Source organism: Netta rufina (genome assembly GCF_964035555.1).
Source record: "Netta rufina genome assembly, chromosome: 32".
NCBI classification, from domain to species: Eukaryota; Metazoa; Chordata; class Aves; order Anseriformes; family Anatidae; genus Netta; species Netta rufina.
In genome coordinates this window covers 36,415-64,368 of record NC_140156.1, presented here as the reverse complement: position 1 = coordinate 64,368, position 27,954 = coordinate 36,415, and the positions used below count along the sequence as shown (strand labels likewise).

Below are 27,954 nucleotides of genomic sequence, written 5' to 3'. Positions count from 1 at the left end.
TGCAGCCACTCCATCACCTCCCGCAGCCCCCTCCATGTCCCCATAATGTCCCCCTGTTCCCATGTCCCCATGGCGCACGCGGTCACACGCTCACGGTACGTGCTTGCACTGTGCACACGCTTGTACCGGTGCACGAACACGGGGAGCTGCCCGGCTGCAACATGCACACGCTGCTGCGTGCTTGCACCACGCCTGCACCCACTTGTGCAAGCACCCACTCGTGTGTTTGCACCCATGTTTGCAGCCTCAGGGACGCGTTGCGCCCACGCTTGCGTATGCACCCATTGGTGCATTGCACCCTGCTTGTGCATGCACCCACGTGCACCCCCCATGCGTGTGCATGGCCGTACCTCGGCCGTGCTCCAGCAGCAGCCGTGGGTGCTGACAAAGCCACCGGAAAGCGCCGCCGGCGCGGGGCCTTGCTGGGAAGGCAGGAAACCACCAGCGTGCGGCTGCAGCAACCTGTGCGCCCCGGCCGGGTGCTGAGGACGGGCAGGGGGAGGTGTGCAGCGCCGTGCAGCAACGCCACGCAGCGCCGGGAGCTGAGCAGCATGCGGAGATGAGCACCCTGCAGGGCTGTGGAGCACCGTGCACCGTGCAGCACCACGGGCTGAGGATGGAGCAGCACCGTGCCCTAAATGCCCTGAGCTGATCCCCCACTGCCTCTCCCAGCCCCCTCTGTGGCCCCTACGACCCCAAGGGCTCCCCCTGTCCCCTACAGGGTCCCCATGAGTGTGCCATCCTCTACGGAGTGCCCCTGTCCTCTATGATGGCCCCGTGGTTCTGCCATCCCCTTTGGAGTCCTGTGTCCCCTGTGGTGGCCCCATGACCCTGTCGTGCTCTAAAGAGCCCCCACGTCCCCTGCAGTGTCCCCATGACTCCGTCATCCCTTCTGGAATCATCCCAACCCCACCGTCCCCTGTGATGTCCCCATGACACCCATGAAGTCCCCACAGCCCCATTGTCCCCTACGGCGCTCCCACATCCCCCGTGACACCTCCAGAGCCGGGCTGTGAGAAAGGACATTTTTAACTCCCCCCAAAAAAAGAGAGTAACAGGGGACAGGAGGGTGGGGGCACCCATGGGTGGGGGGCACCCGCTCAGGAGGGGCACCCGAAGATGGTCATGGCCTCGGAGAATTCCACAAAGTCCTGGCAGAGGGACTGCAGCTCGGGGTCCTGGCAGGCCACCTCCGACGGCCACGTCTCCAGCCACGTGTCCTTGCCGATGAGGTAGGAGAAGCTGGGGACAGCGGGGGGACAAGAGGGGTCACGGGGCAGAAGGGAGTTGGCACTCTGGTGAGGGGTGCCATAGGGTGCACAACCCTGTACGAGACACCGGAGAAGCTCAGGGTGCAGTGGGGGGTGCCCAGGGGTCAGTGTCCCCATGTCCCCATGTGCCCATGTCCCTCCCTATCTCCCCATGTCCCCATGCGTGTCCCGGGACTGGCAGCACACCCTTTGGTGGCTACCAAGAGCACACAGACCTGGCTGGGCTCATCCCCGTGTCCCTTGTCCCCATGCACGTTCCCCCATCCCCACGCACGTTCCCCGTCCCCACGCGTGTCCCCGTGTCCCTACCGGGTGCCGGTGACCCACAGGTCGGAGGCCAGCCCCCAGACCAAATAGTCCTGGCCAGGCTGGAGCTTCAGAGCGTCCCGGCACTGCTGGTGGCTCACGAAGGTCCGGTTGCTTCCACTTGGGTCTTCGTCAGTGCCTGTCCCAGGGAGGGGTGACACGCAGGTGACACGTCACCCCCACCCCGAGCCCCCCAGGGACACCTGCTCTGAATTGTCCCCCCGTGGGGACCCCTTCCCCAGGGGGCTATGGCATCCTTGGTGGCATCACCCAGTTACCAGCTGTGGGTGGCCCCATCCCAGGGACCAGCCATGGGTGTCCCCAGCACCCTTGGGCGTCCCCAGCCCTCGGTGACCCCTCCTGCGTCCCTCAGGGTGGCTTCATCCCCTGGGCCCCGGGGTGCTCGTACCCATCTTGATGACGGAGAGGATGGTCATGATGTAGTTGTCGTGCGATGCCGTCTGCTCCATTTCCACCAGCTTCACCTTGTACACTGGGGACGGGGACACCTCCACGTCACCCTCCCCCCGGCAGCAGGCCCCTCTGCCCCTTCTTCTCCTCCCCGAGTCCCTCCACGTCCCCTCCTGTCCCTCTGCGTCTCGCTCTGCTGTCCCAATGTCCCCTCTTTTCCCTCCCATGTCCCTCCACGTCCCCTCCTGTCTCCGTGTCACCCCACGTCCCCCTTCGCACACCCGCAATGTCCCCCACGTTCCCCCCTTGTGCCCCACCATCCCCCGGTTTCACCCCACGTGCCCCCTGTCCCCCTGTCCCCGTGTCCCCCGCGTCTCACCGTAGTCAACCCCGGGCTCGCAGGCACGCTCAATGCGCTGGTTGACCGTGATGGGGCTGTCCTGCTGCTGCCGCACGAAGCAGTTTTCTGCAGGGACACGGGGACAGGGCGGTGACACGTCCCTTCATGGCCACGACGCGTCCCACCATGGCCACGATGTCTCAGTGTGGCCATGACCTGTCCCACCATGGCCACGACGTGTCCCTTCATGGCCACGATGTCTCAACGTGGCCATGACCTGTCCCATCGTGGCCACGACGTGCCCCCATCACGGTGGGGGTGTGACCCGGGCTCTGCCCCCACGTCCCCGTGTCCCTTTTGTCACCTTCAGCGCAGCGGCACACGTCCCCGTAGCAGATCTTCTTCAGCTGCCCACCGTCCTTGTCCGGGTGGTAGAAGCGGGTGCAGCGGTCGTCTGCGGGGACACGGGGACATGAGGGGACCCAGGGATGACACAAGGGGACACGAGGGGACACCAGGGGACACGGGGACGCACCGATCTTGTAGTAGCTGTAGACGGTGACGGACGCGGGCTGGATCAGGCCCACCTGGAACTGCTGGTGGGCCCTGAAGGCAATGCACTCCTCGGCCTGGTGGGACACCTGGGGGGGCACGGGGACAGGGACAGCAGTCAGCCGGACGGGGAGGCAGCGCCCCAGCCCCCAGCCTGGCCCTGGCCCCGTCCCCATGCCCACCCACGTCCCTGTCTTGTCACCGTGTGACCCATCCCTGTTCCTGTCCCCAGCTTCATCCCCATCCCTGTCCCCTTCCTGTCCCTGCACATGTCCCCAAATCCAGCCTGTGCCCTTCCTTGTCCCTGTCCCTCTGCTGTCCCCATCTCCATGCTATCCCATCCTTGTCCCCGTCCCCATCTCCATACGGTCCCACCTCATCCCCATCCCCATCCCCACGTCCCCCACGTCCCCCCACGTCCCCACCTTGTCGAGGTAGATGATGAGGTTGCTGCGGTCCGACAGCACTTGGTTGAGCTCGAACTTGGAAATGTACCGCTCCACGCCCTCCGAGAGCTGGGGATGGGGACACGGTGACAGCAGGCACACAGGACATGAAGGGACACGCGAGGACACGCGGCCACACCGGGACACGTGGGCACAGAGCGACACGGGGACGCGGTGACACACGGGGACGTGGGAACACAAGGGCACGGGGGACACAGGGGCATGCACAGGGACAGGAGGACAGGCCCCATGTCTCCCAGGTGTCCCCAGACGTGTCCCCATGTCCCTGCACTCACTCTCTTCAGGTCCTGCATGTCCGGGGAGAAGCCCGTGAGCATGGAGACGTCGATGATGGACATGGTGGCATCCACGGTGTCCAGGTACCTGCGGGGGACCGGGATGAGGCCACCTCCCTGTCCCTCGTTCCTGGTGTCCCTGTTCCCGGCAGCCCCGTTCCCCTCCCTGTCTCCGATGTCCCTGCTGTCCCCAACATCTCGGATGTCCCCATCGCCTCCCACCTGGTGCAGATGGTGATCTTGACAGAGCGGATGATGCCCTCCGGCTCCTTGCCTGTGAGGGGACATAAGGACACTGCTGCCACCCGTGGGGGACACAGGAGGAAGCCGGGGGGACAATGAGGGACTGGGGGGAAGGAGGGGGGTGAAGGGACCCAGAGGGACCTGGAGGGGACATGGGGATCTGGAGGGACAGGGGTATGTGGAGAAGGATAGAAGGGGGACATGGGAATACGGGTGACATGAGAGACGTGGAAGGGGACATGAGGGGACACGGAGGAGACGTGGGAAGTGGCCGGTGGGAGCAAGAAGAGGACACATGGGGGACACCTGGGGACTCACCCATCTTCACATCCTCCACGTCCACCCGCAGGTCAAAGTTGTCACACTTGTTCTCCTTCTCGGGGACCTTGGCGTTGTAGACGGTCACCACCGTCATCGTCCCCTTGCCCGTGCCCGAAGCTTTCACCGTGAAGTCCTCGTTCAGCTTGGTCTGTGGGGACAGGGACGTTGGAGGGGGACAGGGACATACTCCGGGAGGGATGTGGAGGGGATGTGGCATCCCGGGCCACGGAGGGACACCGGGACACGGAGGGGACAGGGCGCTGAGGTGCTGAGCAGGGTGCTGAGGGTGCCGGTACCTCGGCGGAGCGCGCCACCAGGGCGTTGCTGTTCTCGATGCGGTAGGTGATGGCGTTGGCGCGGCGCGGCAGCAGCACCGACACGTCGAGGTTGAGCTTCAGCTGCCGCGGCATCGACACCTGGTACTGGGCCAGCGCCTGGAACACCATGATGGTGGCCTGCGGGAACACCGCCCGTGTCACCACGGCTTGGGGACACCGCCTGGGGCGTCCCCGGAGCCTCCTGGATGGCCCCGAAGCCGAGGTCACCCCAAGTTCTGGAGCCACCTCGTGTCACTTGAAGACTCTCGGGGGGTCCTAAAGACCAGAGGTGGACCCTGAGAGACGTCCCTGGAGACCCTCAGGGTCCGGAGGGGTCCCCAGGGGAACCCCATGTCCCTGGGGGTCCCCAGTGACCCCCCAGCCCCCCAACAAAGCCCTCAACCCCTCCTCTTCCCCCCACCAACCTCCACTCCCTCATGGCCGTGGGGGCCAGAGCAGCACCCAAGGGTGCCAGGGAGGTTTGTAGCCCACCTGGGTGGACCCGTAGCCACCACCGAAGTAGTTCTGCTGGGACAGCCACTGGACCACCGCTCCCGTCAGCTCCATCTTCTCCATCTGCAGCAGGGCCAGCAGCGCGTAGGACGTCCCCTCGATGTTGTAGGTGTGGGCGTTGCGTTCCACCCAGCGGTTTCCCTCTGGGGCGACACCGAGCCCTCAAAACCCACCCTTGGTGGCAATTTGTCATCCCCACCCCCCACCAGCACCCATAACTCCCCTCCCCCCTGCCTTGGGTGCGTCCCCCCCACCCCGTTGGGACATCACCTTTGGATTTCTTCATGAGGAATTTCTCGCTGTCGAGTTTCCCAGACAGGGCCAGGGCGTAGGAGGTCAGGGCCACCGTGTAGGGTCGGGCCAGCGATTGGTACCTCCGGGAAAGGTAGTCGGAGGCTTTGGCGATGCTCCCTTCCAAGCTCTGAGCAGAAAGGTTGGCGCTTTGGATTCTCAGGTGTCTGCTATAAGGGTTGGGCACCGTGCCTCGAAGCGCCGCCCTCCTGTGCAAGGGGTGCCCGCTGCCTCCCCTTGCCCCACGCTGGGCTACTCACTTTGACGTGGTCCTTGCAGATCTGCCGGGCTTCCTGCAGCGCGATGAGGACAAACGCTGTCAGTGACACCTCCGGCTCGGCACCCTCGTAGCCTCCCTGCATAAAGAAACGGGGAAAAAACCTCAGATCTACGTCCACACAACACTCGTTCCCGTTTCCCGGTGCAGTTTCCCCCCCAGCTCATCCCAAAAGCCCATCCTTGAGCCAAAGGGTTTGGCCATGAGTAGGGTTTGGGTCCCACCATACCACCATCTCCTTATGGATGACAGGAGCATCTTCTTGGAAGATCCCATCTGGCTTCTGCTTCTCCAGGATGAGCCACTTGACGGCCCCGCAAACCACCTCTGGCTCGATGTCCACGATCTTGATGGCCATGGCAAAGACCTTGGCCACGTAGGCTGTCAACCTGGGGGCAGGGGGACCTCACCGTCACGTCCAGTCCCATCACCTGGACCCCCCAGGGATGAGCTGGAAATGGGACCCTCACCAGGTGCTGGATTGTCGGTTGGTGAAGGCAGCATAGGAGCTGTCTTCTTTCCGGAAAGCGAGTTGTTGGGTGTAACCTGGTGAGGAGAGGGCAGTTGGCCAAAGCAAGGAACACCCAGGGGTAGCTTCAGACCGCCAGCCCCCACTCTGGTGCACATCCCAGTGCAAACCAGTAGCTCTAGAAATCCCCAAAATGGCAGCGCTCCAGCCATGTCCTCCCCACAGATGCAAGTTGCTTTACCCCCTTGGGTGACGGTGACTTTTTGCACCCCAAAGGAGGGGACCGCGGGGATGCTCGTATCCGTTTGGGGATGCTCCTACCCTTTCTAATCAAGGCGATGGACTCGGCGCGGCGGTCGACCCCCAGGCTCTCCCACTGGTTCGTGCTGTCCAGGTAGTGGACGGCAATGACGGTGGGTGTCATCCCGATCATGTTCTGCTCCCCGCAGCCCGACGGTGTCACGATGAGGTGCTTCAGCTTCTCCCCATTGATGGCTTTCTCCACCATGATGGACACGGGGTTGCCTGGGCCATGGGAAGGGATGGTGTCAGGCCCGGAGCGTCCTGCCCCCTCCCAGCCCACCCCTAGGCGTTCCCTCTCCCCTGCCGTCACCTTGGATGCTGACTTTTGTCTCGGACTCTGTGTTGGGGACGATGTCGGTGAGGTTTGCTGCCGTCACCTTCACTTCTTGGACACCATCTGCGGGGCAGGGAGGCCAGGATGGAGGTGGGTGGCCCCAAATGCTTCATCTCCCCCTTCCCTGAGGTGACCCGGCCCTGCTCCAGACCCGTATCAGGGTGTCCTTCTTCCCTTGAGATGCCCCTGCTCCACAGTTGGGTGTCCCTGGTCCCCCAGGATTCCCCAGCTCCATAGCAGAAAGTCCCCTGTCCCCCAAGATGCTCAAGTCCTGCTCTTGGTGGTCCATCCATCATGCCCCAAACACACGGCAGGATTTCCCAATTTCCCTTGTCCCCCGCTCAGCGTCCCCATGAGGATTAGACGTCCCCACGACCGGCCAGGGGCCACTCACCGTGTCCCCTCGTCTTTGGGTCCAGCTCAACTATCTTCACTGTCTTCTCCAGCCTCATCCCTTCAGGCTGCAGAGGTGAGAGGCCAATGCTCAAGGCTGGGCTGGTTTTGAGCTACCCCTTCCCAGCCTCCCCAGGTTGGTGAGGAGAGGTGTTCCAGTGCAAACCAGCACGTGAAGGTCATGGGACAAACTGGGAGAGCCCCCAGGAGACCACCCTTGGGCATCCTGAATGGGGAATCCTTCATCCCTGGGTACCAACACCAGGATGAAGTGCTGATGGGGATACCGTGGGGATATCAAGAGGACCGGGAAGAGCTGGGGACCGAGGTGGCACTGCACAGTAGAGGTACCGTGAGCGGCGATGACCCACTCACCACGACTTTGAGCTTCTTCTTGACACCATCGGACACAAAGCTGCCCCAGACGGCCGCCTTCACCTCCACGTCATGCTGCCCCAGCTGCAAGGGCACGATGACGAAGGGCACAGCGCGCGACGACTGGGCTTCCAGATCGAAGATCTGCTGGTAGCGAGCCTTGGAGGTGGAGGCGCTGCACAGGGCCGGGTTGTACATCAGCTCCACGCGCACCTGCGGGCACAGAAAGATGTTGTCCGTGAGGGTCCGGTGGCCACAGACACCCCCCGAACCCCAAAGCCCAGGGGTGGGCCACCCACCGACCTTGATCTTGTTCTTCCAGTAGTTGTAGAGGATGGCGCGGATCTCCACCTGCTCGTTCCGTACCACCGAGTAGGGCAGGCGCAGGTCGATGAAGAACTCCTTCATCACCGTGATCTCATAGGGGTCAGCGACGCACAGCCCTGCACGGCGGTCCCCGGGGAGGTGGGGTTCAAGCTCACGAGCCCACTTGGCCCTTTGTGTCCCAGGGATATCCTCAGGGCTTTGGGACATCTCCCAAACCTCACAGAGTTCCCTCCGGGTGTGAGGAACCCCTCAAGTCCCACGGATCTCCCCACAGTTTGGATCTCTCTCCAGAGTTACACATCCCTCCACGATTTTGGAGACACCCCCCCCACCCCTCAAAGCCCAAGTAACCCCTCCAAATTCTGGGGGTTCCTCAAGTCCCAGAGACCACCCCCAAGGTTTGGGGAACCCCTTGGGTCCTCTGAAATCCCTCCACATACCCTTTTTCTTGGAGAGGCTGACGGCCAGGACCTCCCAGGTGGTGATGGAGTCCTTCAGGTATACAGGCAGTGTTTTCGTGGAGATGCTGGAGGGGATGCAAACCACCAAGGGGGGGGTCACAGCTAGCCCCACGCTGGGCCAGAGGGGTGTAAAGAGCCACCGAGCTGGACCAGGGGGGTGTAGGTGACCACTGAGCTGGATCAAGGGGTCATAGTTGGTCCCAAAGCAGCAGGAGGGGGGCATACGGGGCCCTAGTCTACTGAGGGGGTCACATCTGGTCCCCAGGCTGGGCAAGTGGGGGTTTGGAGGTAAATGGATCAGAGGTAAATGGATCAGAGGTGATGGATCAGAGGTGATGGATCACCAGGTTGGGACGCGGGGTGGTGATGGCCCCAAGCCAGGCCGGGGTGGCAGCAGTGCTGGGGCGAGGTTGTGGGGCTCACCCCAGTTCGTTGGGTGGCTCTGTCAGCTCCTCCACCTGCCACAGCCAGCTCTCTGGGAAGAGGCTCCGAGAGGTGATGTCTTCATCGTCCAGGAAGCCGCCGTCCATCTCGCCTGGGGGTAGCAGCAGCCCCCTCAACCAGGGCTGTGGGACCCCAGCCCTGGGTGGGGGTGGCATCACCCCCAGCACCACTCCAGCACCATCCTTCTATCGCCCAACCCTTGCCCAAGCTTCGGTGAAGCTTCCCCCAGCCTTCACCCCAGCATTTCTCCGGCTTTGCCCAACCAGCACGCCTTGCCACCACCCCACCACTGCCCGGCACTTGCTTCGAGCCAGCTCGAGGTAGGACTCGCGCTGCTTCTGGTCGCGGATGCCCTTGATGTAGGTGCAGCAGCTGAGGAAGGCCTGGGTGCAGGCGTTGCCGTCCAGGATGTAGGTGGCCCGTTTCTCGCAGCTGTAGCCCATGAGGTTCTCCTTCATGCCGTCCTCGCAGCACTTGCGCAGGTTCTTGTCGGTGTACTCGGCCGCTGCCAGCACCCAGATGGCACCCTCAGGACCCGGGACCCTCCAGCACCCGCAGCGAGGGCAGGACAGCCTGGTGTCCCCGGGGCCGCAGGACGACCTGGTGTCCCCGGGGCCACGGGATGACCTGGTGTCCCCAGGGCCACCTACCCTTCTGGCCTTTGTACTCGATGAGCTGCAGGCTGCGGCGCTTGCGTTTCGCAGGCTTTTTGCATTGGACTTCTGGGGACAGAGGGGACTCGGGTCAGGGTGCCACAGCCCCAAACCCTGAGGGCTACATCCCCCTCCCCAAGGAGTCACCTCCCCCACCCCCAGGGTGACACAACCCAAGGCTAAGGATGTCACATCCCCAACCTTGGCGTCACCCCAGGCTGTCCCCATTCCCAGCGTGTCCCCTACCAGATCTCTGCGGCGTGTTGATGTTCACGTTGGAGGCCAGGCTGAGGCCGGCGTCCGCGAAGACCCCGATGTGATCCCTGCCGCTGCCGGCGGTGCAGCCGATGTCGCTCTTCTCCACCGTGTCCCAGACCTGGAGCCGACAAGGGACGGTCGTGACAGCGACTGCTGTCACCCAGGAGTGGTGGGGACAGCGGGGAGGGGAACCCGGGCGCCCACCTTGGTCTGGGTGAACTTGTTCTTCTTGCTGAGGACGAAGACGGCCTTGTCCACCGCCACCAGCCCCACGTGGGCCTTGTGGTCACCCTCAATGCGCAGCCGCATGGGTGTCCCAGGCTCGTGCACCCGGTTGTCAGCCTCTGTCGCTCCCTTCACTACCAGCTGTGGGGGCACACAGCAGGTTTGAGGTCGTGGGGCACCCAAAAAGCCTTCGACAGCCCCAAGAGCTGCCCCTTGGGTGCCCCCACAAGTTGCTGGAGTCCTCCAGAGGTGACATCTGGACCACCAGTGGACTCCCTGGGCCACCCATCGACCACCTAAAACCTTCATGGGATGCCCATGGGATGTCCAAGGCCCTCATGGGACACCCAGGATTCCCAAGGACTTTTAAGATCCCCTAGAACCGCCGACCCCCTCATGGGCCACCCGATTCCCCCATGGGCTATCCAAATCACCTAATGCCACCCAAAACCATCACGGACCACCCCGCCCTCTCAAGGGCCACCTAAACCCCTTCCAATGGCCAACCAATGCCCCCATGGCCCCCCCCCCGACCCCTGGGGTGGTGGAGACGCTCACACTGCCCATGCAGGTGTCCTTGACGTCAACCCAGACGGAGTCAGCAACGATCTCGTTGGGCGTCACGAAGTAGTAGGCCACAATGCGGAAGGAAGGGATGAGGTTGGCCGTCACCGGCAGCGACATGGTGACCAGGCTTTGGTCACCGTCGCGTGGCTGCCTCCCCGCGTGGACGATGTGCCCCTTGTTCAGGATCTGCGGTGGGCGAGAGAAGGCCGTGTGGGTGGGTGCCCAGGGTGGGTGGGTGCCCAGACACCCAGAGCCCTGGGACGGGGTCGGATGGGTGGCAGAAGCCAGCCGTGCCTACCAGGTAGGTGAAGTAGGAAACGGATTTGCGGACAGCATCGGTGTTGCTCTTGAGGTGGAAGTTCACAGGGAGGTTGTCACCGGGCTGCACCTCGCTGGCCCCTACAGCCAGGTGGAGGAAGTTGCCGGAGTTACCTTGGCTCTTGTACGCCTCGGCAGTCATGTTCTGCTTGGCCTGGCGGTCGGGCGGCAGGTCTGCCTGGTCCGTAGTGACCTGCAGCACGGAGGACACGGCAGCCCTTGGTCAACAGGGAACCTGGGCAGGGGTCACCATGGAGGTCTCGACCACCGTGGAAATCTTGGCTGCCACAGACGACTTGGCCATCACGGAGGTCTTGGCCATCCTGGTCCCCTTGACCTCACTGCTCTGGTCCTTGTCTTCCCTGGTCATCTCAGCCATCCTGGATGTTTTGGACACCCTGATTCCCTTGATGCTGGCCATCTTGGTTTTCGGTCCCCTTGGGTCCAAATGCTGGTCTCTGACCATTCTGGCCCTGGGTCACCCTGGAGGACTTGGTCAACCCAATTGGTCAACCCCAACCATCACAGTCTCCCTGACGCCAGCCACCCTGCTCCTTGTCAACGGTGACCAAGAACACCATTCCCTGGTCCTGGGTCGTTCTGGACATTTTGACCACCACAGCTATCTCTGCCATGCATGTCCCCATAGCTATGGCCATCTTGGTCCTTTGTCAACGGTACCTGGAGTAGTTCGGACACGTGGCCCCACCGTGGATGTCTACTCCATCCTGGTCTCCCAACCCTACTGTCCTGGACCCTGCTCAGTGCTGCCCACGGTCCTTTGTCACCCTGGACATCTTGAATTGAACCCCCAAGGTCCTTGTCCCCGTCCCCACTCACGGTGATGGTGACGGAGTCCTTGTTGGCTGGCATGTTGAGGACCAGCTTGGCGGTGCCATCGCGCTGGGTGGAGACGAGGCCCTGGAAGCCTTCGGCCTTGACGCGGACGCGCGGAGCTGGGGAATTGTCGGGATTGGTGACATAGACCTGCGGAGGATGCGGTATGGGCATGGGACACGTGGCACCGGGACACGACCCAGCAGGGGGGTGCAGCACAGGGAGGTGACATGGGGACACAGCGTGGCACAGGGACAGACCCCAACCCCCAGGTGGCATCCAGGTGGCACAGGGACGTGGCATAGGGACAGACCCTGGTCCCAGGTCCCCTCACCCACAGACCCCTGGGCTTCCCCTGTCCCCATGCAGAAGACGCTGGTGCCACTGGGGTCCCCGTCCCTGTCCCCCGGTGCCGTTACCGTCAGGTCGAAGGGCATCCCCGGCTTGAAGTACTTGGGGGTGTGGGTGAAGTGGATGGTGTACGGGGACTTCACGATGTGGATGCCAGTGCGCTGCACCTCCACCATGTCACTGCCTGCGGTGCCCACGGGGATGGCAATGTCACCTGGGGACGGGCCAGGGCTCCCCGTCCCCCAGGGGACAGCCCTGTCCGACCTCAGATGGCCCTGGTTGTTCCCATCCACACTGTCCTCATCCTCCTTGTCCCCAACCCCATGTGTCCTCATCCTCGCTGTCCCCAGCCCCCCGTCCCTACTGGCCCCATCCTCCTATGACCCCACACATCCTCATATGTCCCCAAACCCATCCGCGTCACCGAGGACCGTGACAGACACACACAGGACGTGGCTCGACACGTGCCAGCTGTCCCCACGCGTCCCCCCTGCGTACCCGACTCGGTGAGCACGGTGACGGTGACGTAGAGCGAGTGTCCCTCCAGCTCATTCACGTCGGCGAATCGCTGCCGCAGCGTGTCCATGGAGAGCGAGGCCTCCCCGTCCCCATCCACCACCTGCAGCACGGGGTCAGTGAGACGGGGACCAGGATGGGGACAGGGGGCTCAGCAGGGACAGGGATGGGGACAGGGCACAGGGATGGGGACAGGGCCACCTGGATGCGCTGCAGGGACTGGGGGATGCTCTTCTTCTCCTCATCCACCATGACGCCAAAGAGGGCGAAGGCCGTCCCCGTCAGGCGCTTCCCGTACAGGTACCTGGGGAAAAGCCGCCTCTGTCACCGTCACCGTCCATCCTCCTCACGGCCACCCGATGTCACCACGCCGTTTTGGGGTGTCCCCACCCCCCCCACACACACTTGGCTGTGATGGAGACGCGGAAATTCTCCTTCCTGTCGATGTAGAGGAACTTCTCCTCGGGCTCCAGGGTCACCTCAAAGCTCGGCAGCACTGCGGAAGGGACACCCGATGTCCACCGGGGCACGAGGGACCGAGGGGACTGGTGTGGGGACACCCAATGGACCCCCCAAATCTGGAGCCCCCCCTACCCTGCCATACCGTACTCCTTGACTTCGAATTGGGTGCTGAAGACCTGTTCCTGTGAGTCCTCGAATTTGGCTATGATGGTCCATGTCCCCAGGCTGGAAGAGGGGGGGGACAGGGTGAGGGGACAAGGACAGGGCCGGGGGTGTGCCTGGGACATTTTGGGAGGGGGGGCACCCACCTGACCACCTCGGGCAGGTTGTGGTTGAGGGAGAAGATCCCGTTCTTCTTGGGGGAGGACACGGGCACTTGCTTGATGATGACATTGTCGGGCGTCTGTGGGGACGTGGGGTTGGGGATGGTGAGATGGGTGGCCGTGTCCCCCTGTCACCACGTCCCCATGTCACCACGTCCCCGTGACACCAGCAGCCACCCACCTTGATCTCCACGATCACCGTCTTGAGCACCGGCTCCATGAAGTGGCTTAGGGCAAAGAAACGGCAGAGCACTGGGGAGGGGACACGGGGGACAGGGTGAGGGGGACATCGTGGGGACATCCACACACGAGTGTTGGACCCCAGAACGGGTGCTGGGGCCCTCTGGAGATGTCCCCGCGTGGATGCAGCGAGGACATCACGGGGAGGTCCCCACGTGGGTCCTGGACCCCCAGAGGGGCCATAAAGAGAACGGCCCCAAATGGGTGCTGGAGCCCAGCACCCCGAGGTCCCACCGGCACCCCAAGGTGCCGTGGCGGGGACCCAGCCCCCTAAGGACCCCCCGACGGGACCCAGCGCCCCGGGACGGACCGGTGGAGCCGGGGGTGTAGATGGGCTTGTCGGTCTGCAGGAAGATGTGGCCGCTCTGCAGGGACACCAGCAGCACCTTCTCCACGGTCACCGGGCCCACGCGCGCCGTCACCGCCACGTACTGCTTCCCCGCCACCGACGGCAGCAGCTTGGCAGGCACCTGGGGACAGGGGACACGGGGTGGCACCCAGGGGACAGGGACACGGGGTGGCACCCAGGGGACAGGGACGTACCCTTGAGCACCCTGAGGTGACCGTCCCCAAGGACCCCGGGGCGACTGTCACCAAGGACCCTGGGACAGCTGTCCCCAAGGACCCCAGGGTGACAGCCCCTTCGTGGCCCCTTTGTTGCCATCCTCCCCCAGGCCCCACCAGCCCTGTGGAGATTCTCCGCCGTCTCGTATAGGGTTGAGCCCTCCCCGGGGTTGAGCAAGGAGGGGTCGTGACCGGCGGGGAGGTGACACGCGGGGAGGTGGCAGACCTTGATGGTGGCAGTGGTCATCATGCCGTGGGTGGCGTTCAGCTGCCTGCGGACCTGGTGGAGGACCTGGCGCTTCTGGGGAAAGTCCTGCACCAGGATGGTGGCCTCGGTGGGCGCCGACAGCCCCAGCGCCTCCAGCACCACCTGCTCCTCCGTCTCCAGCCGCAGCAGCGCCGGCGTCACCATCGTCACCCTTGGGGACATCCATCATGAGGGGGGGGGCTGTGCCATGGCCCCAGCTTCTCCCAGTCTGCCCCACCGCAGCACCCCCGCTCTGTCCCCGAAACCACCCTGGGGACCCCACGGCACCCAGTTCCCTGGGGAGATCCCGACTGGTGCCCCCTCAGCACCCTGGGGACCCCCTGATCCGCCCCATGGGCCTGGGGCACCCCCAAATCCCCCATCACACCCTCAAATCCCCCCATCATACACCTATATCCCCCACTGCACCCCCAAATCCCCCCATTGCACCCCCAAATCCCCCCATTGCCCTCCAGCATCCACTCCCAGGGGAGTCCCAGAAAGGTGGGGGGGGGTCCACGTGGGGTGGGGATCCTGTACGTGGGGGTCTCATTTGGGATAGGGGGGTCCTGGCCACGGGGGAGGGGTGATCTGGGGGTGGGGGCTCTCTGCCATGGGGGTCTCCACTATGGGGGTCCCATCTGAGGTGGGGGGGGGTCTAGGTCAGGGGGCCTGACAGATATTGGGGTCCCTGGGGGGGGTCATCTTGCAGGATCCCAGGGTGGGGGCCCTATGGGTGGATGTGTCCCATGGGTGGTGGGGTCCCCAGAAAAGGGGTTCCTAATGGGGGGGGGTGTCCCATGGGTGGGGAGGGGGCGACTCACATCTGTGCGGGGGCGGGGGCCGCGTGCAGCAGCAGGAGGATGAGGGGCAGCACCCGAGGCCCCATGGCTGCGGGGGGGTCAGCGACGGGGACGTGGGGCCGGGGGGGGGTCCCTTTATGTCCGCGCCACTGGTTAATGGGTAACCCACACCCACATGCCCGGGGCCACCCACGTCACCACCCTGGGGCCACCCATGCCAGCACCCCGTGGACATGGGGGGGGTCACCCCATGCACAGCAGGGTGGGGGAGGGTCCACCTGGGTGGGGGGCTGGAGCTGGGGTGGGGGGAGGCTGAGATGTGGGGGTCACCCCCGTGGGGGGCATAAGGGTGGGGAAGGACAGCCGGGCACCCATGTGTGTGCCCCCCCCCAAAAAAAAGAGGAGGGGCTGCCGGGAGGCCCAGGTCCTTCCTCATTTCGGGGAAGGTGGCTGGCGGGGGGCCACGGCCCTTGCGACACCGCCAAGGGGAGGGACAGCAAGGGGGGGACACGGGGGGGATACGGGGCACGACGGGGAGTGGGGGGTCCTGGGTCACTGTCCCTGGGCACCTGGGAGTCCTTGGGATCTTGGGTCACCGTCCCCAGCCACTTGGGGCCCTGGGGGTCCCAGGTCACCATCCCCTGGGCACCTGAGTCCCTGGGGGATCTGGGTCACCATCCTGGGACACCTGGGGGGCTGGGGGTCCCAGGTCACCATCCCCTGGGCGCCTGAGTCCCTGGGGGCCTGGGTCACCGCTCACCCCCGTGGGGGTCCCCATGGACGAGGACAGGTCACCGTGTCCCACACCTGGGTCCCCATGGACCATTACCAGGACCAGGCCACCGCCCCATCCATCTGGGCCCCCCCCGGGTCCCTCAACCTCCAGCCGTGCCGGTGGGGCCCCACGGGGACCCAAGGGTGCCAGTTCCTCCCCAGCCCGACATCCGGGCGCCCGCTCCCGTCACCCCCCGCGGCCCCACCGGGGCGCAGGCGCAGCACCCCGCTCCGACGCCTTCCGGCCCCCCGCCATCCCAAGGCCTCGGTCGGGCCCCGCCACCCCTCTTTCCCCCCGGGCGGGGGGTCCCCGAGACCACCGGACCCCCACCCATCACCACCACCACCCCGAGACGTGGGAGCGGAGGGGGAAGGAAGGCGCCCCCCCCCCCCCGGACGTGGTGGCGGCGGTAGGAAGACGAAGGTCGCCTCCTGCTCCTCCCCACGGCCGCGCCGCGGGGCCCCGGCGCCATCATCTCCTCCCCAGGCGTGGGCGTTCTGGGGGGGCAAGGACCCCCCAAGCGCCGTGGGCTCCTCTCCAGGATCGGTCCCACCAGGATCCCGTCGCCGCCGGCTGCTCTCTGCAAGGGGTCGCGCCCCAGAACCTCATCCTTGCTGCTGCTGCTGCCCAAAAGAGGTCCCAGCAGGACCTCACCTTCATCGCCTCCTCCCCAGGACTGGTCCCAGCAGGACCCCGTCTCCACCAGCTCCTCCCTAGAAGTGATCACACCTGGACCTCGACCATAGTAGCTCCTCCCCAGACGTGACCCCCACCTGGATCTACCTCCACCCCACCCGTGACCTCACCAGGACCCACCTCTAACCCAGACGTGACCCCACCTGGATCTACCTCCACCCCACCCGTGACCCCACCAGGACCCACCTCTAACCCAGCCGTGACCCCACCTGGATCTACCTCCACCCCACCCGTGACCCCACCAGGACCCACCTCTAACCCAGCCGTGACCCCTCCTGGATCTACCTCCAACCCAGCCGTGACCCCACCGGGACCCACCTCCATCTCCTCTACCCCAGACGTGACCCCACCGCCCCCCCCTCCCCGCTGTGCCCCCCCAGGGCCATGGAGGCGTGGCGGCAGTGCGCCCGCTGGCTGGTGGCGGCGCGGGTGCTCCCCGCGGGTCACCGGGCCAGCAGCCCCGGGGGGCAGGTGTGGGACCTGGCGCAGGCCCTGCGGGATGGGGTCCTGCTCTGCCACCTCCTCAACGCCCTCCTGCCCCGCGCCGTGCCCCCCCGGGACATCTGCCCCCGCCCTCAGATGTCACAGGTGGGACCGGGGGCGAGAAACCACCGGGAAGTGTGGGGGGGGAATAGGGAGCGGGGAAGGAATTGCCCCAGGGAGGGGGCTTTGGGGTGCTGGGGCCAATGGGGGTGATGGGGACAGTGACAATGACAGGGGTGGTGTGAGGGGGAGTGATGGTGGGGGGTGTGATGGGAACAGTGGGGGTGACGGTGACAATAGGATGACAATTGGGTGATGGCAACAATGGGGTGATGGTGACAATGGGGGTGACACTGATGGTGACAGTGACCATTGGGGTGACAATGACCATGGCCACAACAACAAGGTTGATGGCCACGGCCATGGGGCCAACAGTGGTGACACTGGTGACGATGGCGTGGCAGTGACAAAACGCTGCCGAAAAAGTTCTGGGGGGGGGTGGCAGTGGCCGTGGGGGTGGAGGTGACAATGGGGGTGACAATGGGGGTGACAATGGGGGTGACGGTGACGCGTGGCCCCGCAGTTCCTGTGCCTGAGGAACATCCGCACCTTCCTGACCGCCTGCGCCGACAAGTTCGGGCTCCCCAAGCATCGCCTCTTCGGCGCCTTCGACCTCTTCGACGTCCAGGACTTTGGCAAGGTGGGGGCGTTGGGGACACATCTGGGGACCCCCAGGTGCCCGGCCACCCCCCTACCCCCCCCCCACAATGACCCGGCCACCACCCCCCCGGTGACCCGTCCTTGTCCCCAGGTGATCGACACGCTGTCCACGCTGTCCTGGACCCCCATCGCCCAGAGCAAAGGCTTCACGTGAGTGCAGGAGACCCCCCCCAGGACCCCCAACCCCAGGTGGTCCCCATGGGACCCACGTTGTGTCCCGTCCCCTCCCCCAGACCCTTCCCCACCGAGGACTGCGTTGGGGACGATGACATCTACAGCGGCCTCTCGGACCTCATTGAGTGAGTGGGGCAGGTTGGGGGGGTCTGGGGGGGCTTTGGGGGTCACTGGGGGGGTGTCGGGGGGTATTCGGGGGGTATTAAGGGAGGGTGGGGAATGTTAAGGGGTCTTAGGGGCTTTTAGGGGCACCAGGGGGGTCTTAAGGGGCGCTGGGAGGTCCTGGGGGCTTTGGGGTGTATTCGAGGTGTGTTTGGGAGGGTTTTGGGGTGTCCTTGGGGGCTCAGGGGGTGCTCTGGTGTCCTTCAGGAATTATTGGGGCAATTTAGGGGTTATTTGGGGGCCTCCAGAGTACCCGGGGGTTTGTGATTGGGACCCAGAGATTCCTGGGGGACCTTGGGGGACCCAGAGATTCCTTGGAGGGGGTACACTGGGGGCTCCGGGGTTACTTGGATAGGGACTGGGGGCACGCTCAGTGCGCACCCAGAGGTATTTTGGGGTGGTTTCTAGGGTTATTCGGGTGGGGTGGGGGTCCTGGGGGGGGGGTTTTGGGGTGCGGGGGGTAGCGGGCTGTCCCCACGCAGCGACACGGCGGAGGAGGACGACGACCTCTACGACTGCGTGGAGGCCGAGAGGGACGACGGCGACGAGATCTACGAGGACCTGATGCGGGTGGAGCCCCCCCCGGCCACCGTGAGCGTTCCCCCCCCCCCCCCACCCATGGGTGCCTGGGACCCCCTCCCCCAATTGCTGGGTGTCATCGTGTCCTGCTGCCCCCTGCAGAAGGTGGAGGTGGACCGGAGGCTGTGCTGCCTCCAGGAGCTGCGGCAGACGGAGGAGAGGTACACGGAGACCCTGGAGTCCATCTGCCAGGTGGGGGGGGACACGGGGGGCACGGGGGGCGTGGGGAGCTCGGGGGGGGGTGGGGGACATGGGGGGGTGTGGGGGGACACGGGGCAGTATGGGACAATTTGGGGGGATGGAGGATGTGGGGACGCGGGAGCAAATATGGGGACGTAAAAGGGTGGGGGGGACATGGGGACATTTGGGGGGGACACGGGGGAATAGGGGGATGGGGTGGAAAATGGGGGGGGTTGGGGACATTTGGGGGGGGACAGGGGAACAGGGGGGTACAGACTATGGGGGGGCACGGATGGGGGCGGTTACGCAGGGGATGGGACACGGGGACAAGGGGGCGCAAGGACAGGTTTCCCCAGCGCCCCCAGTCCCCCCTCCCAGTGCTCCCAGTAAGCCCAGTGCCCACAGCACTTCCTGCGGCCCCTGAAGCACTTCCTGCAGCCCCAAGACCTGGAGAGCATCTTCATCAACATCGAGGTGCTCCCAGTCACCCTTCCCAGTCCTCCCAGTAACCCTTCCCAGTCCTCCCAGTTACCCTTCCCCACGCTCCCAGTAACTGCATTAACCCCCAGCAACCCCTCCCAGTACTCCCAGCAGACCTTCCAGTGCTCCTATTAGGCGCAGCGACTCCCAGTTACCCCTCCCAGTGCTCCCAGTAACTCCCCCTCCCCCCAGGAACCCCAGTAGGGGGGGTCCCAAAGGGGGTCCCCATTTTGGCACTGACCCCCCCCATCTGCGCAGGAGCTGCTGCAGCTGCACCGGCTCTTCCTGGGGGAGCTGCGGGGGGCAGTGGGGGGGCCCGGGGGGGGCCGCGGGCTGCCCCCCCTCTTCCTCGCCTACAAGGAGAGGTGAGGGGGCTGGGGGGGGGGGGGTCCTGGGGTGTTTGGGGTGTCTGAGGGGGGCCTGGGGGATAATGGGGGGGGGTTCTGAGGGCATTAGGGGGTTCCTGGGGGGGTCCTGGGGGGTAATGGGGGGTCTGGGGGGCATTTGGGGGGTCCTGGGAGGGTCCTGGGGGATCCTGGAGGGCATCTGGGGGTCCTAGGGGACAATGGGGGGATCCTTGGGGAACAGGGAGCCCACCTTGGGTCCCATCCCATCCACTTTGGGTCCATTCCTGCCCATTTTGGGTCTGATTTCAGGTCCAGCATCAGGCCCATTTTGGGTCTAATTCCACCCATTTAGGGTCCAATTTCAGGTCCATTTTGGGTCCAGTTCTGCCCATTTGGGGTCTGATTTTCGAGCCCAATTTCATCTCCATCAGGGTTCCACCTTGGACACAATTCCCCACAGTTTGGGTCCAACTTCATCCATTTTGGTTCCAACTCGGGGCGTTGGCTGGGTCCTGGCTACATTTTGGGTGGGTTTTGGGGTGAATTTGGCCGCTTTTGGGCCCGGCAGGTTCCTGCTCTACGGCCGCTACTGCAGCCAGGTGGAGGCGGCCGCCCGGCGCCTGGACCAGCTGGCAACCGGCACCGACCTCCGCATGAAGCTGCAGGTGGGTGCGAGACCCCCCCCCCAAATCCCCCCTGCACCCCCTGACCCCCCCCAGGACCCCCTGACCCCCTCCAGGACCCCCTGACCCCCCCCAGGACCCCCTCTATCTCCACACAGCCCCCTGTCCCCCCATGGCACCAGGATCCCCTCCCCTTGGGACCCCCCCAGTCCCTCAAAACCCCTGTGACCCCCCCCTCCAATCCCCTTTGAGCCCCCCCTGGTCTCTCTGACCCCCCCCATCCCCCCTCAGACTCCCCCAGGCCCTCTGTGACCCCCACATCCCCCCCATCCCTTGTGACCCCCGATAACCCCATGGGACACCCCCCCCAGCCCCCCTTAGCCCTCTTCCCCCCCCCACTACCCCCCATTACACCATAACCCCCCCCCAACCTCTAAACCCCATGACCCCTCTAACCCCTCCCTTGACCCCCCATGACCTCCTGGCCACCCCCTGACCTTCTGTGACCCCTCGTGACCCCGTGCCCCCCCCGTGCCCCCCCAGGAGTGCTCCCAGCGAGCCAACAACGGGCGCTTCTCGCTGCGGGACCTGCTGATGGTGCCGATGCAGCGGGTGCTCAAGTACCACCTCCTGCTGCAGGTCTGCTCGCCGGGGACACCCCCGGGGACACCCGGGTCCTTTGGGAGACACCTGGGTCCCTTGGGGTGGGGGACACCAGGGTCCCTTGGGATCAAAGGATCTCTTGGGGTGGGGGACAACTGGGGACACCTGGGTCCCTTGGGGTACATCTGGATAACTTGAGGGGGGGGGGACGGACACCTGGACACCTGGGTCCCATCCAAGGGGACGCCTGGGTCCCCTGGGGGCACAGCCGAGTCCCTTGGGAGGGGGGACACACCCATGACCCAGCCCTGTCCGTCCCCCCCCCCATCCCTTTAGGAGCTGGTGAAGCTGACGCCGGAGCCGGCCGAGAGGGAGAGGCTGCGGGCAGCCCTGGATGCCATGAGGGTGGGGGCCGGGGCTTCTGGGGGGGTCCTGTGGGGGCATTGAGGGGTTCTGAGGGGTCTGGGGGGGGTCCTGGAGGGTCTGGGCAATGCTGGGAGGTCCAGGGGGGGTCTCAAAGGGATTCTGGGGGCTCTTGGAGAGGTTCTGGGCGGGGTCTTGGGGTGCGAGGGGCTCCTGGGGGGATTTTGGGGATCTCGGAGGGGGGTCTTGGAGGTCCCGGGGGGTGCAGGGGTGTCTGACTGGTGCCCCCCCAGGACCTGGCGCAGTGTGTGAATGAGGTCAAACGGGACAACGAGACCCTGAAGCAGCTCACCAGCGTCCAGCTCTGCCTCCACAACATGGTGGGGACCCCCCCAGCACCCCCTGACCCCCCCAGCACCCCCTGACCCCTCTATGGCACCCCAAATTCCCCTGGCACGCCCCCCCCCCGGCACCCCCAGCCCCTCCTGGTCCCTCTGCGTGTTCAGCTTTGCCTCCACGATGTGGTGGGGCCCACCTGGGACCCCCCCAGTGCCCCCCAGTGATGTCCCCTCCTGTGTCCCCCCCCCCAGCCGCAGTCCCTGGCGCAGTTCGGGCGCCCCAAGATCGACGGGGAGCTGAAGGTGTCCAGCACTGAGCGGCGCTCCAAGGTGGACAGGTGGGACGGGGCGCGGGGACACCGTGGGGACACCATGGGGACACCACGAGAACATGGGGACACCATGGGGACACCAAGAGGGACATCGTTGGTGGAAACAGGAGCATGGGGACACCCCTGGGGACACCACCAGGACACCTTGGGGACACCCATGAGGATTTGGGGACTCTGTGAGATCACTGCAGGGACACCACGGGGACATCACGGGGACACCATGGGGACACCAGGACAGGACAGGGACGCAATGGGGACATCGGAAAATAGGGACCCTAACAGGGACACCCTGGGGACGCCCTTGTCCCCAGAGCAGGGCACAGAACGGGAGCCACTCCAGGGCAGGGTGGGGACATCCTGGGGCACGAGGGGCTCTGGGGGGACCCGGTGCCACCCCTGTCCCTGTCCCCAGGTACGGCTTCCTCCTGGACAAGGCCCTGATCATCTGCAAGCGCCGGGGGGACTCCTACGAGGCCAAAGAAGTCGTGGACCTGCAGAGCCACCAACTGCGGGACGGTGGCCTCGGCCCCCGTGACGGCAAGAAGGTACCATGAGACCTGGGTGTCCCCCAGAAAAACGGCCCCAGATGTCTTCTTGCCAAGGTGTCCGGGTCCGGTGAACCCCAAAATCTGGGACCCTACAGGGTGTCCGTGTCTGGTGGACCCAAGAGTTCAGGTCCTTGGTGGGCCCAAATCCCCAAGGAACCTCGGTGTCCTCCCAGAGAACCCAAGCGCCCAGGGCCTCGGTGGCCCCAAACACCCAGCTCTGGTGGCCCCAAATGCCCCGGTCTGGTGGTCCCGGGCACCGACGGCCTCCCCCCGTGCCCGCAGTGGACCCACACCTTCCTGCTCATCGACACGGCCGGGCTGCAGGGCTACGAGCTCTTCTTCAAGACGCGCGAGCTGAAGAAGAAGTGGCTGGAGCAGTTCGAGATGGCCCTGTAGGTGCCCCCACACCTCGGGACGGGGGGACCTGCACCCCCGGGGGGGTTGGGTGGCCTCGAGGGGCACGGATTTGCCCCACTAGACCCATATCCCCCCCCTCCCCGTCTCTCTCCAGCTCCAACATCTTCCCCGAGCACGCGCTGGCGGACGGGCACGACTTCCAGATGTTCTCCTTCGAGGACACCACGTCCTGCAAGGCCTGCCAGATGCTGCTGAGGTGGGCGACCAGAATCGTGACCCCACATCCCCCCACGGGGTGGGAAACGGGGCGGGTGGGGGGCTCGGAGGAAGGGGGAGGCCCCGGGGAGGCGGTTGGAGGTGGCGAGGTCTTCATGGGTCAAGGCCAAGGTGGGTCAAGGACTGGGTCGAGGCCCAGGTGGGGCAAGACCGGGGTGAGTCAAGGCCTGGGGGGGTCAAATCCTGGTTGAGCCGAGGCCACGGTGGGTGAAGACCACGGCGGGCTGAGACCACGGCGGGTCGCTTCTGGTTGGGTCAACGCCAACGTTGGCCAAGGACCCGATGGGTCAAGGATTGGCAACCTCCAAGGCCAAGGTGGGCCCAGGACTGGGCCAAGCCCGGGTGGGTGAGGTTGGTGGGCCAAGGGGTGTCCCCATGAGCTGACTGTGTCCCCCCCCGTGTCTTGGTGGCCCCCCAGGGGCACGTTCTACCAGGGGTACCGCTGCAGCCGGTGCCGGGCCCCCGCACACAAGGAGTGTCTGGGGCGGCTGGGGACCTGCGGCAGGGCCGGCGCTGGTGAGAGGGGACATGGGGCAGTGGGGGCTTCGTGGGACGGGGAGGGGGGCGTTATGGGACGGGGAGGGGGGTGTTATGGGATGGGGAGTGGGATGTTATAGGACAGGGGACTGGGGCATTATGGGACGGGGAGTGGGATGTTATGGGATGGGGGATGCGGGATGCTGTGGGGTGAGGGAGCAGGACATCACGGGATGGGGAGGGGGGCACTGCGGGACACAACACGGCCAAGGCGGAGCAGGACTTGGTGGGATAAATGGGTGGAGGAGGGCGTTACGGGAGGCCAGGTGGAGGTAGACGTTGTGGAGTACCCTAATGAGGACCACCACCCCCAGGAACCTAATTAGCACCAAGCGTTAATCAGGGCAAGCGTTAACTATTCCCCACTAACGAGCAATTCCTCTTCTCCTGTCCCAGATTCGAGCTCTGGAACTAGAAAGGTAACAGTGAAATGGGGGAAAAGGGGCTGAAACGCCCCAGATGTGGGAGCGGGGAGGTCCTGGTGGTGCCGTCACCCCCTGGAGCTCATCGGGGTCTCGCTGGTCCCCAGAACAAGTCGCAGCGGCCGGGCCCCGAGAAGAAACGGGGAGATCTGGGTGAGTCCGAGCTGGGGGGTGCCTTGGACGTCTGGGTCCTCGTGTTTGGGGGTCGAGGGGGTGTCCCTGTCCCCCCCCCAAAGTCACCGTGTGCTGTCATTCCCCCAGGGCTGCCCAAGATGGAGGCGACCCAGCACTATGGGGGGGTGCCCCCGCCACCGGGGGCCGTGGGTCCTGCCCTGCGGCTCAGCCCTGGGGACATCGTGGAGGTCACCGTGGCCGAGGCCGAGCAGCTCTGGTGGCAGGTGGGGACCCTCTGGGGACGGGGCCACCATGGCGGGACCCCAAAGGCCATGGCAGGACCCCAATGGCCATGGCAGGGCTGACCCCAAAGGTGGGGACAGACCCCGCCGTGGGCAATAGTGGGGAGGGGCAGCCCCCCAAATCCGTGCTGGACCCACGTGGTGAATCCAGAGCCTCCTGCGTCCACCGTGGGCCAGACGAGATCCCACTGATGAGCTGGGGAACTGTGGTTGGACTGGATGCTTATGGGGTTGGGCACGACCCCCCCACTGCTAGGATTTCCCCCCCCCCCCACAGCTCTGCTGAACCCTCCCACCGTGGGGTTGGACCCTCATGGCCATGGTGGACCCCTGTGATGTAGATACCCCAGGCTCCCACAGCCACCCCAGACCCCCCCAAGGGGGACAGACCCCATTATGGGGCCAGGGGACCCCCGTGGGCCCCCCCAGCACCGTGGTCCTTTGTCCCCAGGGCAGGAACGTGGTCAACGGCGACGTGGGCTGGTTCCCCTGTGCCGCCGTCAGACCCTTCATCTGCGTGAGTACGGGGACCCCAAAACCCCCTGAGAGACCCCAAAATGGCTCCAAGGAGCCCCAAGGGCTGGGCACTGTGAGGACGTCCCCAAAATTTTTGGGGTGTCTTGGGATTTGGAGGGAGAGGGAGGGGTCTGTGGGATATGGGGGGGGGGGTCTCAGGGGAGTCACCCTCTGTCCCCCTCTTTGACCCCAATCTCTGCCTCTTTCCCACAGACACCACTGCCGGATCTCTCCGTCTACCTCTGGTGGGTGTCGGGGTCCCCTAAATCCTCCTCTGGAGGCTCCACAAATCCCATCACCCCCAACCCCCCCCTTGATGCCACCATCCTTCCCAGGAGCCCCCAGATCCCCAGGGCTGTCCCGTAGCCCCCAGCTCACCCCAGAAAGCGGGGGGTGCTGTTTTGGGGGGGCTCAGGACCCCCACCCCATCCCACCCCAGGTACGCGGGCCCCATGGAGCGGGGGGAAGCCGAGCAGATCCTGACGCCCCGCTCGGACGGCGCCTTCCTGGTGCGGCAGCGGGTGAAGGACGCCGGTGAATTCGCCATCAGCATCAAGTAGGGGCCGGGGACGCCCCCAGGGACCACCCCTGGGGTTTGGAGGGGGTGGGACAAGGGGGTCACCAGCTCAGCCCCCCCTGATGTCCCTACACCCAGGTACCGCACGGAGGTGAAGCACATCAAGGTGATGACGGCGGAGGGGCTCTACCGCCTCACCGAGAAGAAGGCCTTCAAGGGGCTGGTGGTGGGTGTTGGAGCCCCCCAAACCCCAACCCCGCTGCCTGGGGGACCCCCGTTGGGGCTGGGGGGGCTCATGGTGACCCCTTTGGCCCGTGTCGTCTGCAGGAGCTGGTGGAGTTCTACCAGCGCAACTCGCTCAAAGACTGCTTCAAGGCGCTCGACACGGCCCTGCTGGTGCCCTTCAAGGAACCCGAGAGCCGGGCTGGGCCCCGGCCGCCCGGTAGGGCCTGGGGGGGTGGGTTGGGGCGGAGGGGGTGGCGGTGGGATGGGTGGGGTGAGGTCCCCCGTGGTGGTGGGATGGGATGGGTGGTGTTGGGATGGAGGTGGTGGGCTCATGGTGGTGAGATGGACGTGATGGTGGTGGTGGAGACAGGTGCCGGGGACGGGAGGTGGCCCGGGGGGGGGGGGGTCTCACCGTCGTCCCCGTCTTCCCCCCCCCCAGGGGCCGTGCGCAGTTTCGGCTCGGCCAAGGCTCGCTACGACTTCTGCGCCCGCGACCGGACGGAGCTGACGCTGCGCGAGGGCGACGTGATCCGCGTCCTCAGCAAGAAAGGCCACCCGGGCTGGTGGAAAGGGGAGATCTACGGGCGGGTACGGCCCCTTGAGCCCCCCAGGACCCCCCCGGGACCCCTCCGAGGTCCTCACACCCCCCCTCTTTGTGTCCTTGCTCCCCCAGGTCGGCTGGTTCCCCGCGAACTACGTGGAGGAGGATTACTCGGAGTACTGCTGACCGCGGGATCCCCCAGTCCTGTCCCCAACCTCATGTCCCCCACCCCGATCCCATGTCCTGTCCCCCCCCCCACCACCACCCCCTGGAGGTCCCTGTATCCCCCCCGCCACCCCCCTCCCACCCCACCCCGATTAATTTATGCCTCCTCCAACCCAGGAGGGGCAATAAACAAGGATGAGGATGTGGTTATGGGGTCACGAGGATGTGGTTATGGGGTCGTCACTAGGAACGGACCCAGGTGTCATGGCAAGGATGAGTTTGTGGGGCCATTGTCACTGGGAAGGGACCCAGGCATCTGGGAGGGGACAAGGATGTGGTTGTGGGGTCATGAGGATGTGCTTATGGGGTCACAGTCACTGGGGAGGGACCCAGGTATTTATGGCAAGGATGAAGTTACGGGGTCCTTGTCACTAGGAAGGGACCCAGGCGTCTGGGTAGGGGACAAGGATGTGGTTATGGGGTCAGGAGGATGTGGTTATGGAGTCAGTGACTAGGGAGGGAACTGCATGTCCAGAAAGGACGAGGTTATGGGGTCACGGGCACTAGGAAGGGACCCAGGGGTTGGGGCAGGGGACAAGGACATTGTTATGGGGTCAGGAGGATGTGGTTATGGGGTCGCTGTCACTAGAAAGAGCCTCGGGCATCCAGACGAGGGCAAGGTTATGGGGTCACGGGCACTGGGAGGGGACCCGAGTGTCCCAGTGGGAACCAGGACCCCAAGTGTCCGTGGGGGGGAGCCTCGTCACTGCCCCGAGGTGTCACGAGCGGCCTCAGGCCTCAGCCCACAGCGAGGCGGGGGGATGGAAGGGGGTGGGAAGCGGTTTTGGGGCCGAACGGTGGTTTTAGGGCCGTCCGGTGCTGCTTCCTCTCTGCCACCGGTGCCGCGGTGCCACCGCGTCCCCAACACTTGTCATGGGGTCCCCCCACCTCGCCGCCTGCCTCCGGGGTGAGTCATGCCCGCCCCCCCACCCGGGCACGGATTTGGGTTGAAACGGAGGGGAATGGGAAAAGGGGAAACTGAGGCAGGGGCGGAAGCCGGTCAGGGCTGTAGCAGGGAACGGCCCAAATTGAAATCGCTACAAAATGGGGATTTTTTGATTCCTGTGAGGAGGCTGGGGGGTTGGGGGGGAGGCATCGGGTACCAAATGGAGGGGTTTGTCCCCAAAAGGGTGGCTTTGAGCCTGGGAAGGGATGTGGTTGAACCCAAAAAGGGGGGTTTTGAGCCCTGAGAAAGGGGGTGGTGAGATCTGATGCGGGTGGGATGACCTTAAAAAGGAAGGATTTTAGCCCCCAAAAGTAAGGTTTTTAGCCCCAGTGGGGGGGTTGGAGCTCCAATGGGGAGGGATGAGCCCCAAAAGGAGGCTTTCATCCCCCAAAAGAAAGGTTTGAGACCCAAAAGGGGATTTTGAGACCTGATTGGGGAGGTGGGGGGGGAATCAAGCCCAGAAAGGGTGTTTTTAACCCCAAAGGTGAAGGCTGAGTTGGGATGGGGAAGAATGAGGCA

At 65.0% G+C, this 27,954-nt stretch overlaps 2 protein-coding genes across 2 annotated transcripts; one reads left to right on the top strand and one right to left on the bottom strand.

The window, feature by feature from the left end:
- Nucleotides 1-1,061: 1,061 nt before the first annotated feature.
- Nucleotides 1,062-15,142, bottom strand: C3 (complement C3). The gene is made up of 40 exons (XM_084304095.1): nucleotides 15,076-15,142; nucleotides 14,231-14,423; nucleotides 13,751-13,910; nucleotides 13,382-13,452; nucleotides 13,186-13,280; nucleotides 13,020-13,102; nucleotides 12,821-12,911; nucleotides 12,617-12,719; nucleotides 12,398-12,518; nucleotides 11,968-12,083; nucleotides 11,552-11,698; nucleotides 10,692-10,904; nucleotides 10,385-10,579; nucleotides 9,806-9,967; nucleotides 9,590-9,719; nucleotides 9,341-9,412; nucleotides 8,995-9,195; nucleotides 8,670-8,781; nucleotides 8,226-8,311; nucleotides 7,762-7,901; nucleotides 7,459-7,671; nucleotides 7,085-7,151; nucleotides 6,667-6,753; nucleotides 6,375-6,578; nucleotides 6,055-6,130; nucleotides 5,814-5,973; nucleotides 5,568-5,663; nucleotides 5,287-5,437; nucleotides 4,996-5,159; nucleotides 4,483-4,641; nucleotides 4,184-4,334; nucleotides 3,845-3,896; nucleotides 3,623-3,710; nucleotides 3,306-3,395; nucleotides 2,864-2,969; nucleotides 2,693-2,782; nucleotides 2,368-2,454; nucleotides 1,987-2,070; nucleotides 1,581-1,716; nucleotides 1,062-1,242 (listed from the first exon to the last, which is right to left on the bottom strand). The coding sequence occupies exons 1-40, from the start codon at nucleotides 15,138-15,140 to the stop codon at nucleotides 1,101-1,103; spliced, it is 4,959 nt and encodes a 1,652-aa protein (XP_084160221.1). The 5' UTR covers nucleotides 15,141-15,142; the 3' UTR covers nucleotides 1,062-1,100.
- A 1,001-nt stretch (nucleotides 15,143-16,143) lies between these two features.
- On the top strand, nucleotides 16,144-26,575 carry VAV1 (vav guanine nucleotide exchange factor 1). The gene is made up of 27 exons (XM_084304006.1): nucleotides 16,144-17,113; nucleotides 17,592-17,708; nucleotides 17,820-17,878; nucleotides 17,962-18,027; nucleotides 18,547-18,655; nucleotides 18,746-18,835; nucleotides 19,229-19,297; nucleotides 19,562-19,668; nucleotides 20,219-20,315; nucleotides 20,817-20,912; nucleotides 21,213-21,281; nucleotides 21,533-21,619; nucleotides 21,830-21,915; nucleotides 22,322-22,454; nucleotides 22,740-22,849; nucleotides 22,969-23,070; nucleotides 23,509-23,606; nucleotides 24,024-24,046; nucleotides 24,157-24,202; nucleotides 24,311-24,447; nucleotides 24,917-24,982; nucleotides 25,195-25,226; nucleotides 25,421-25,537; nucleotides 25,637-25,724; nucleotides 25,826-25,940; nucleotides 26,163-26,311; nucleotides 26,397-26,575. The coding sequence occupies exons 1-27, from the start codon at nucleotides 16,910-16,912 to the stop codon at nucleotides 26,448-26,450; spliced, it is 2,526 nt and encodes an 841-aa protein (XP_084160132.1). The 5' UTR covers nucleotides 16,144-16,909; the 3' UTR covers nucleotides 26,451-26,575.
- The last annotated feature ends 1,379 nt before the right edge of the window (nucleotides 26,576-27,954 follow it).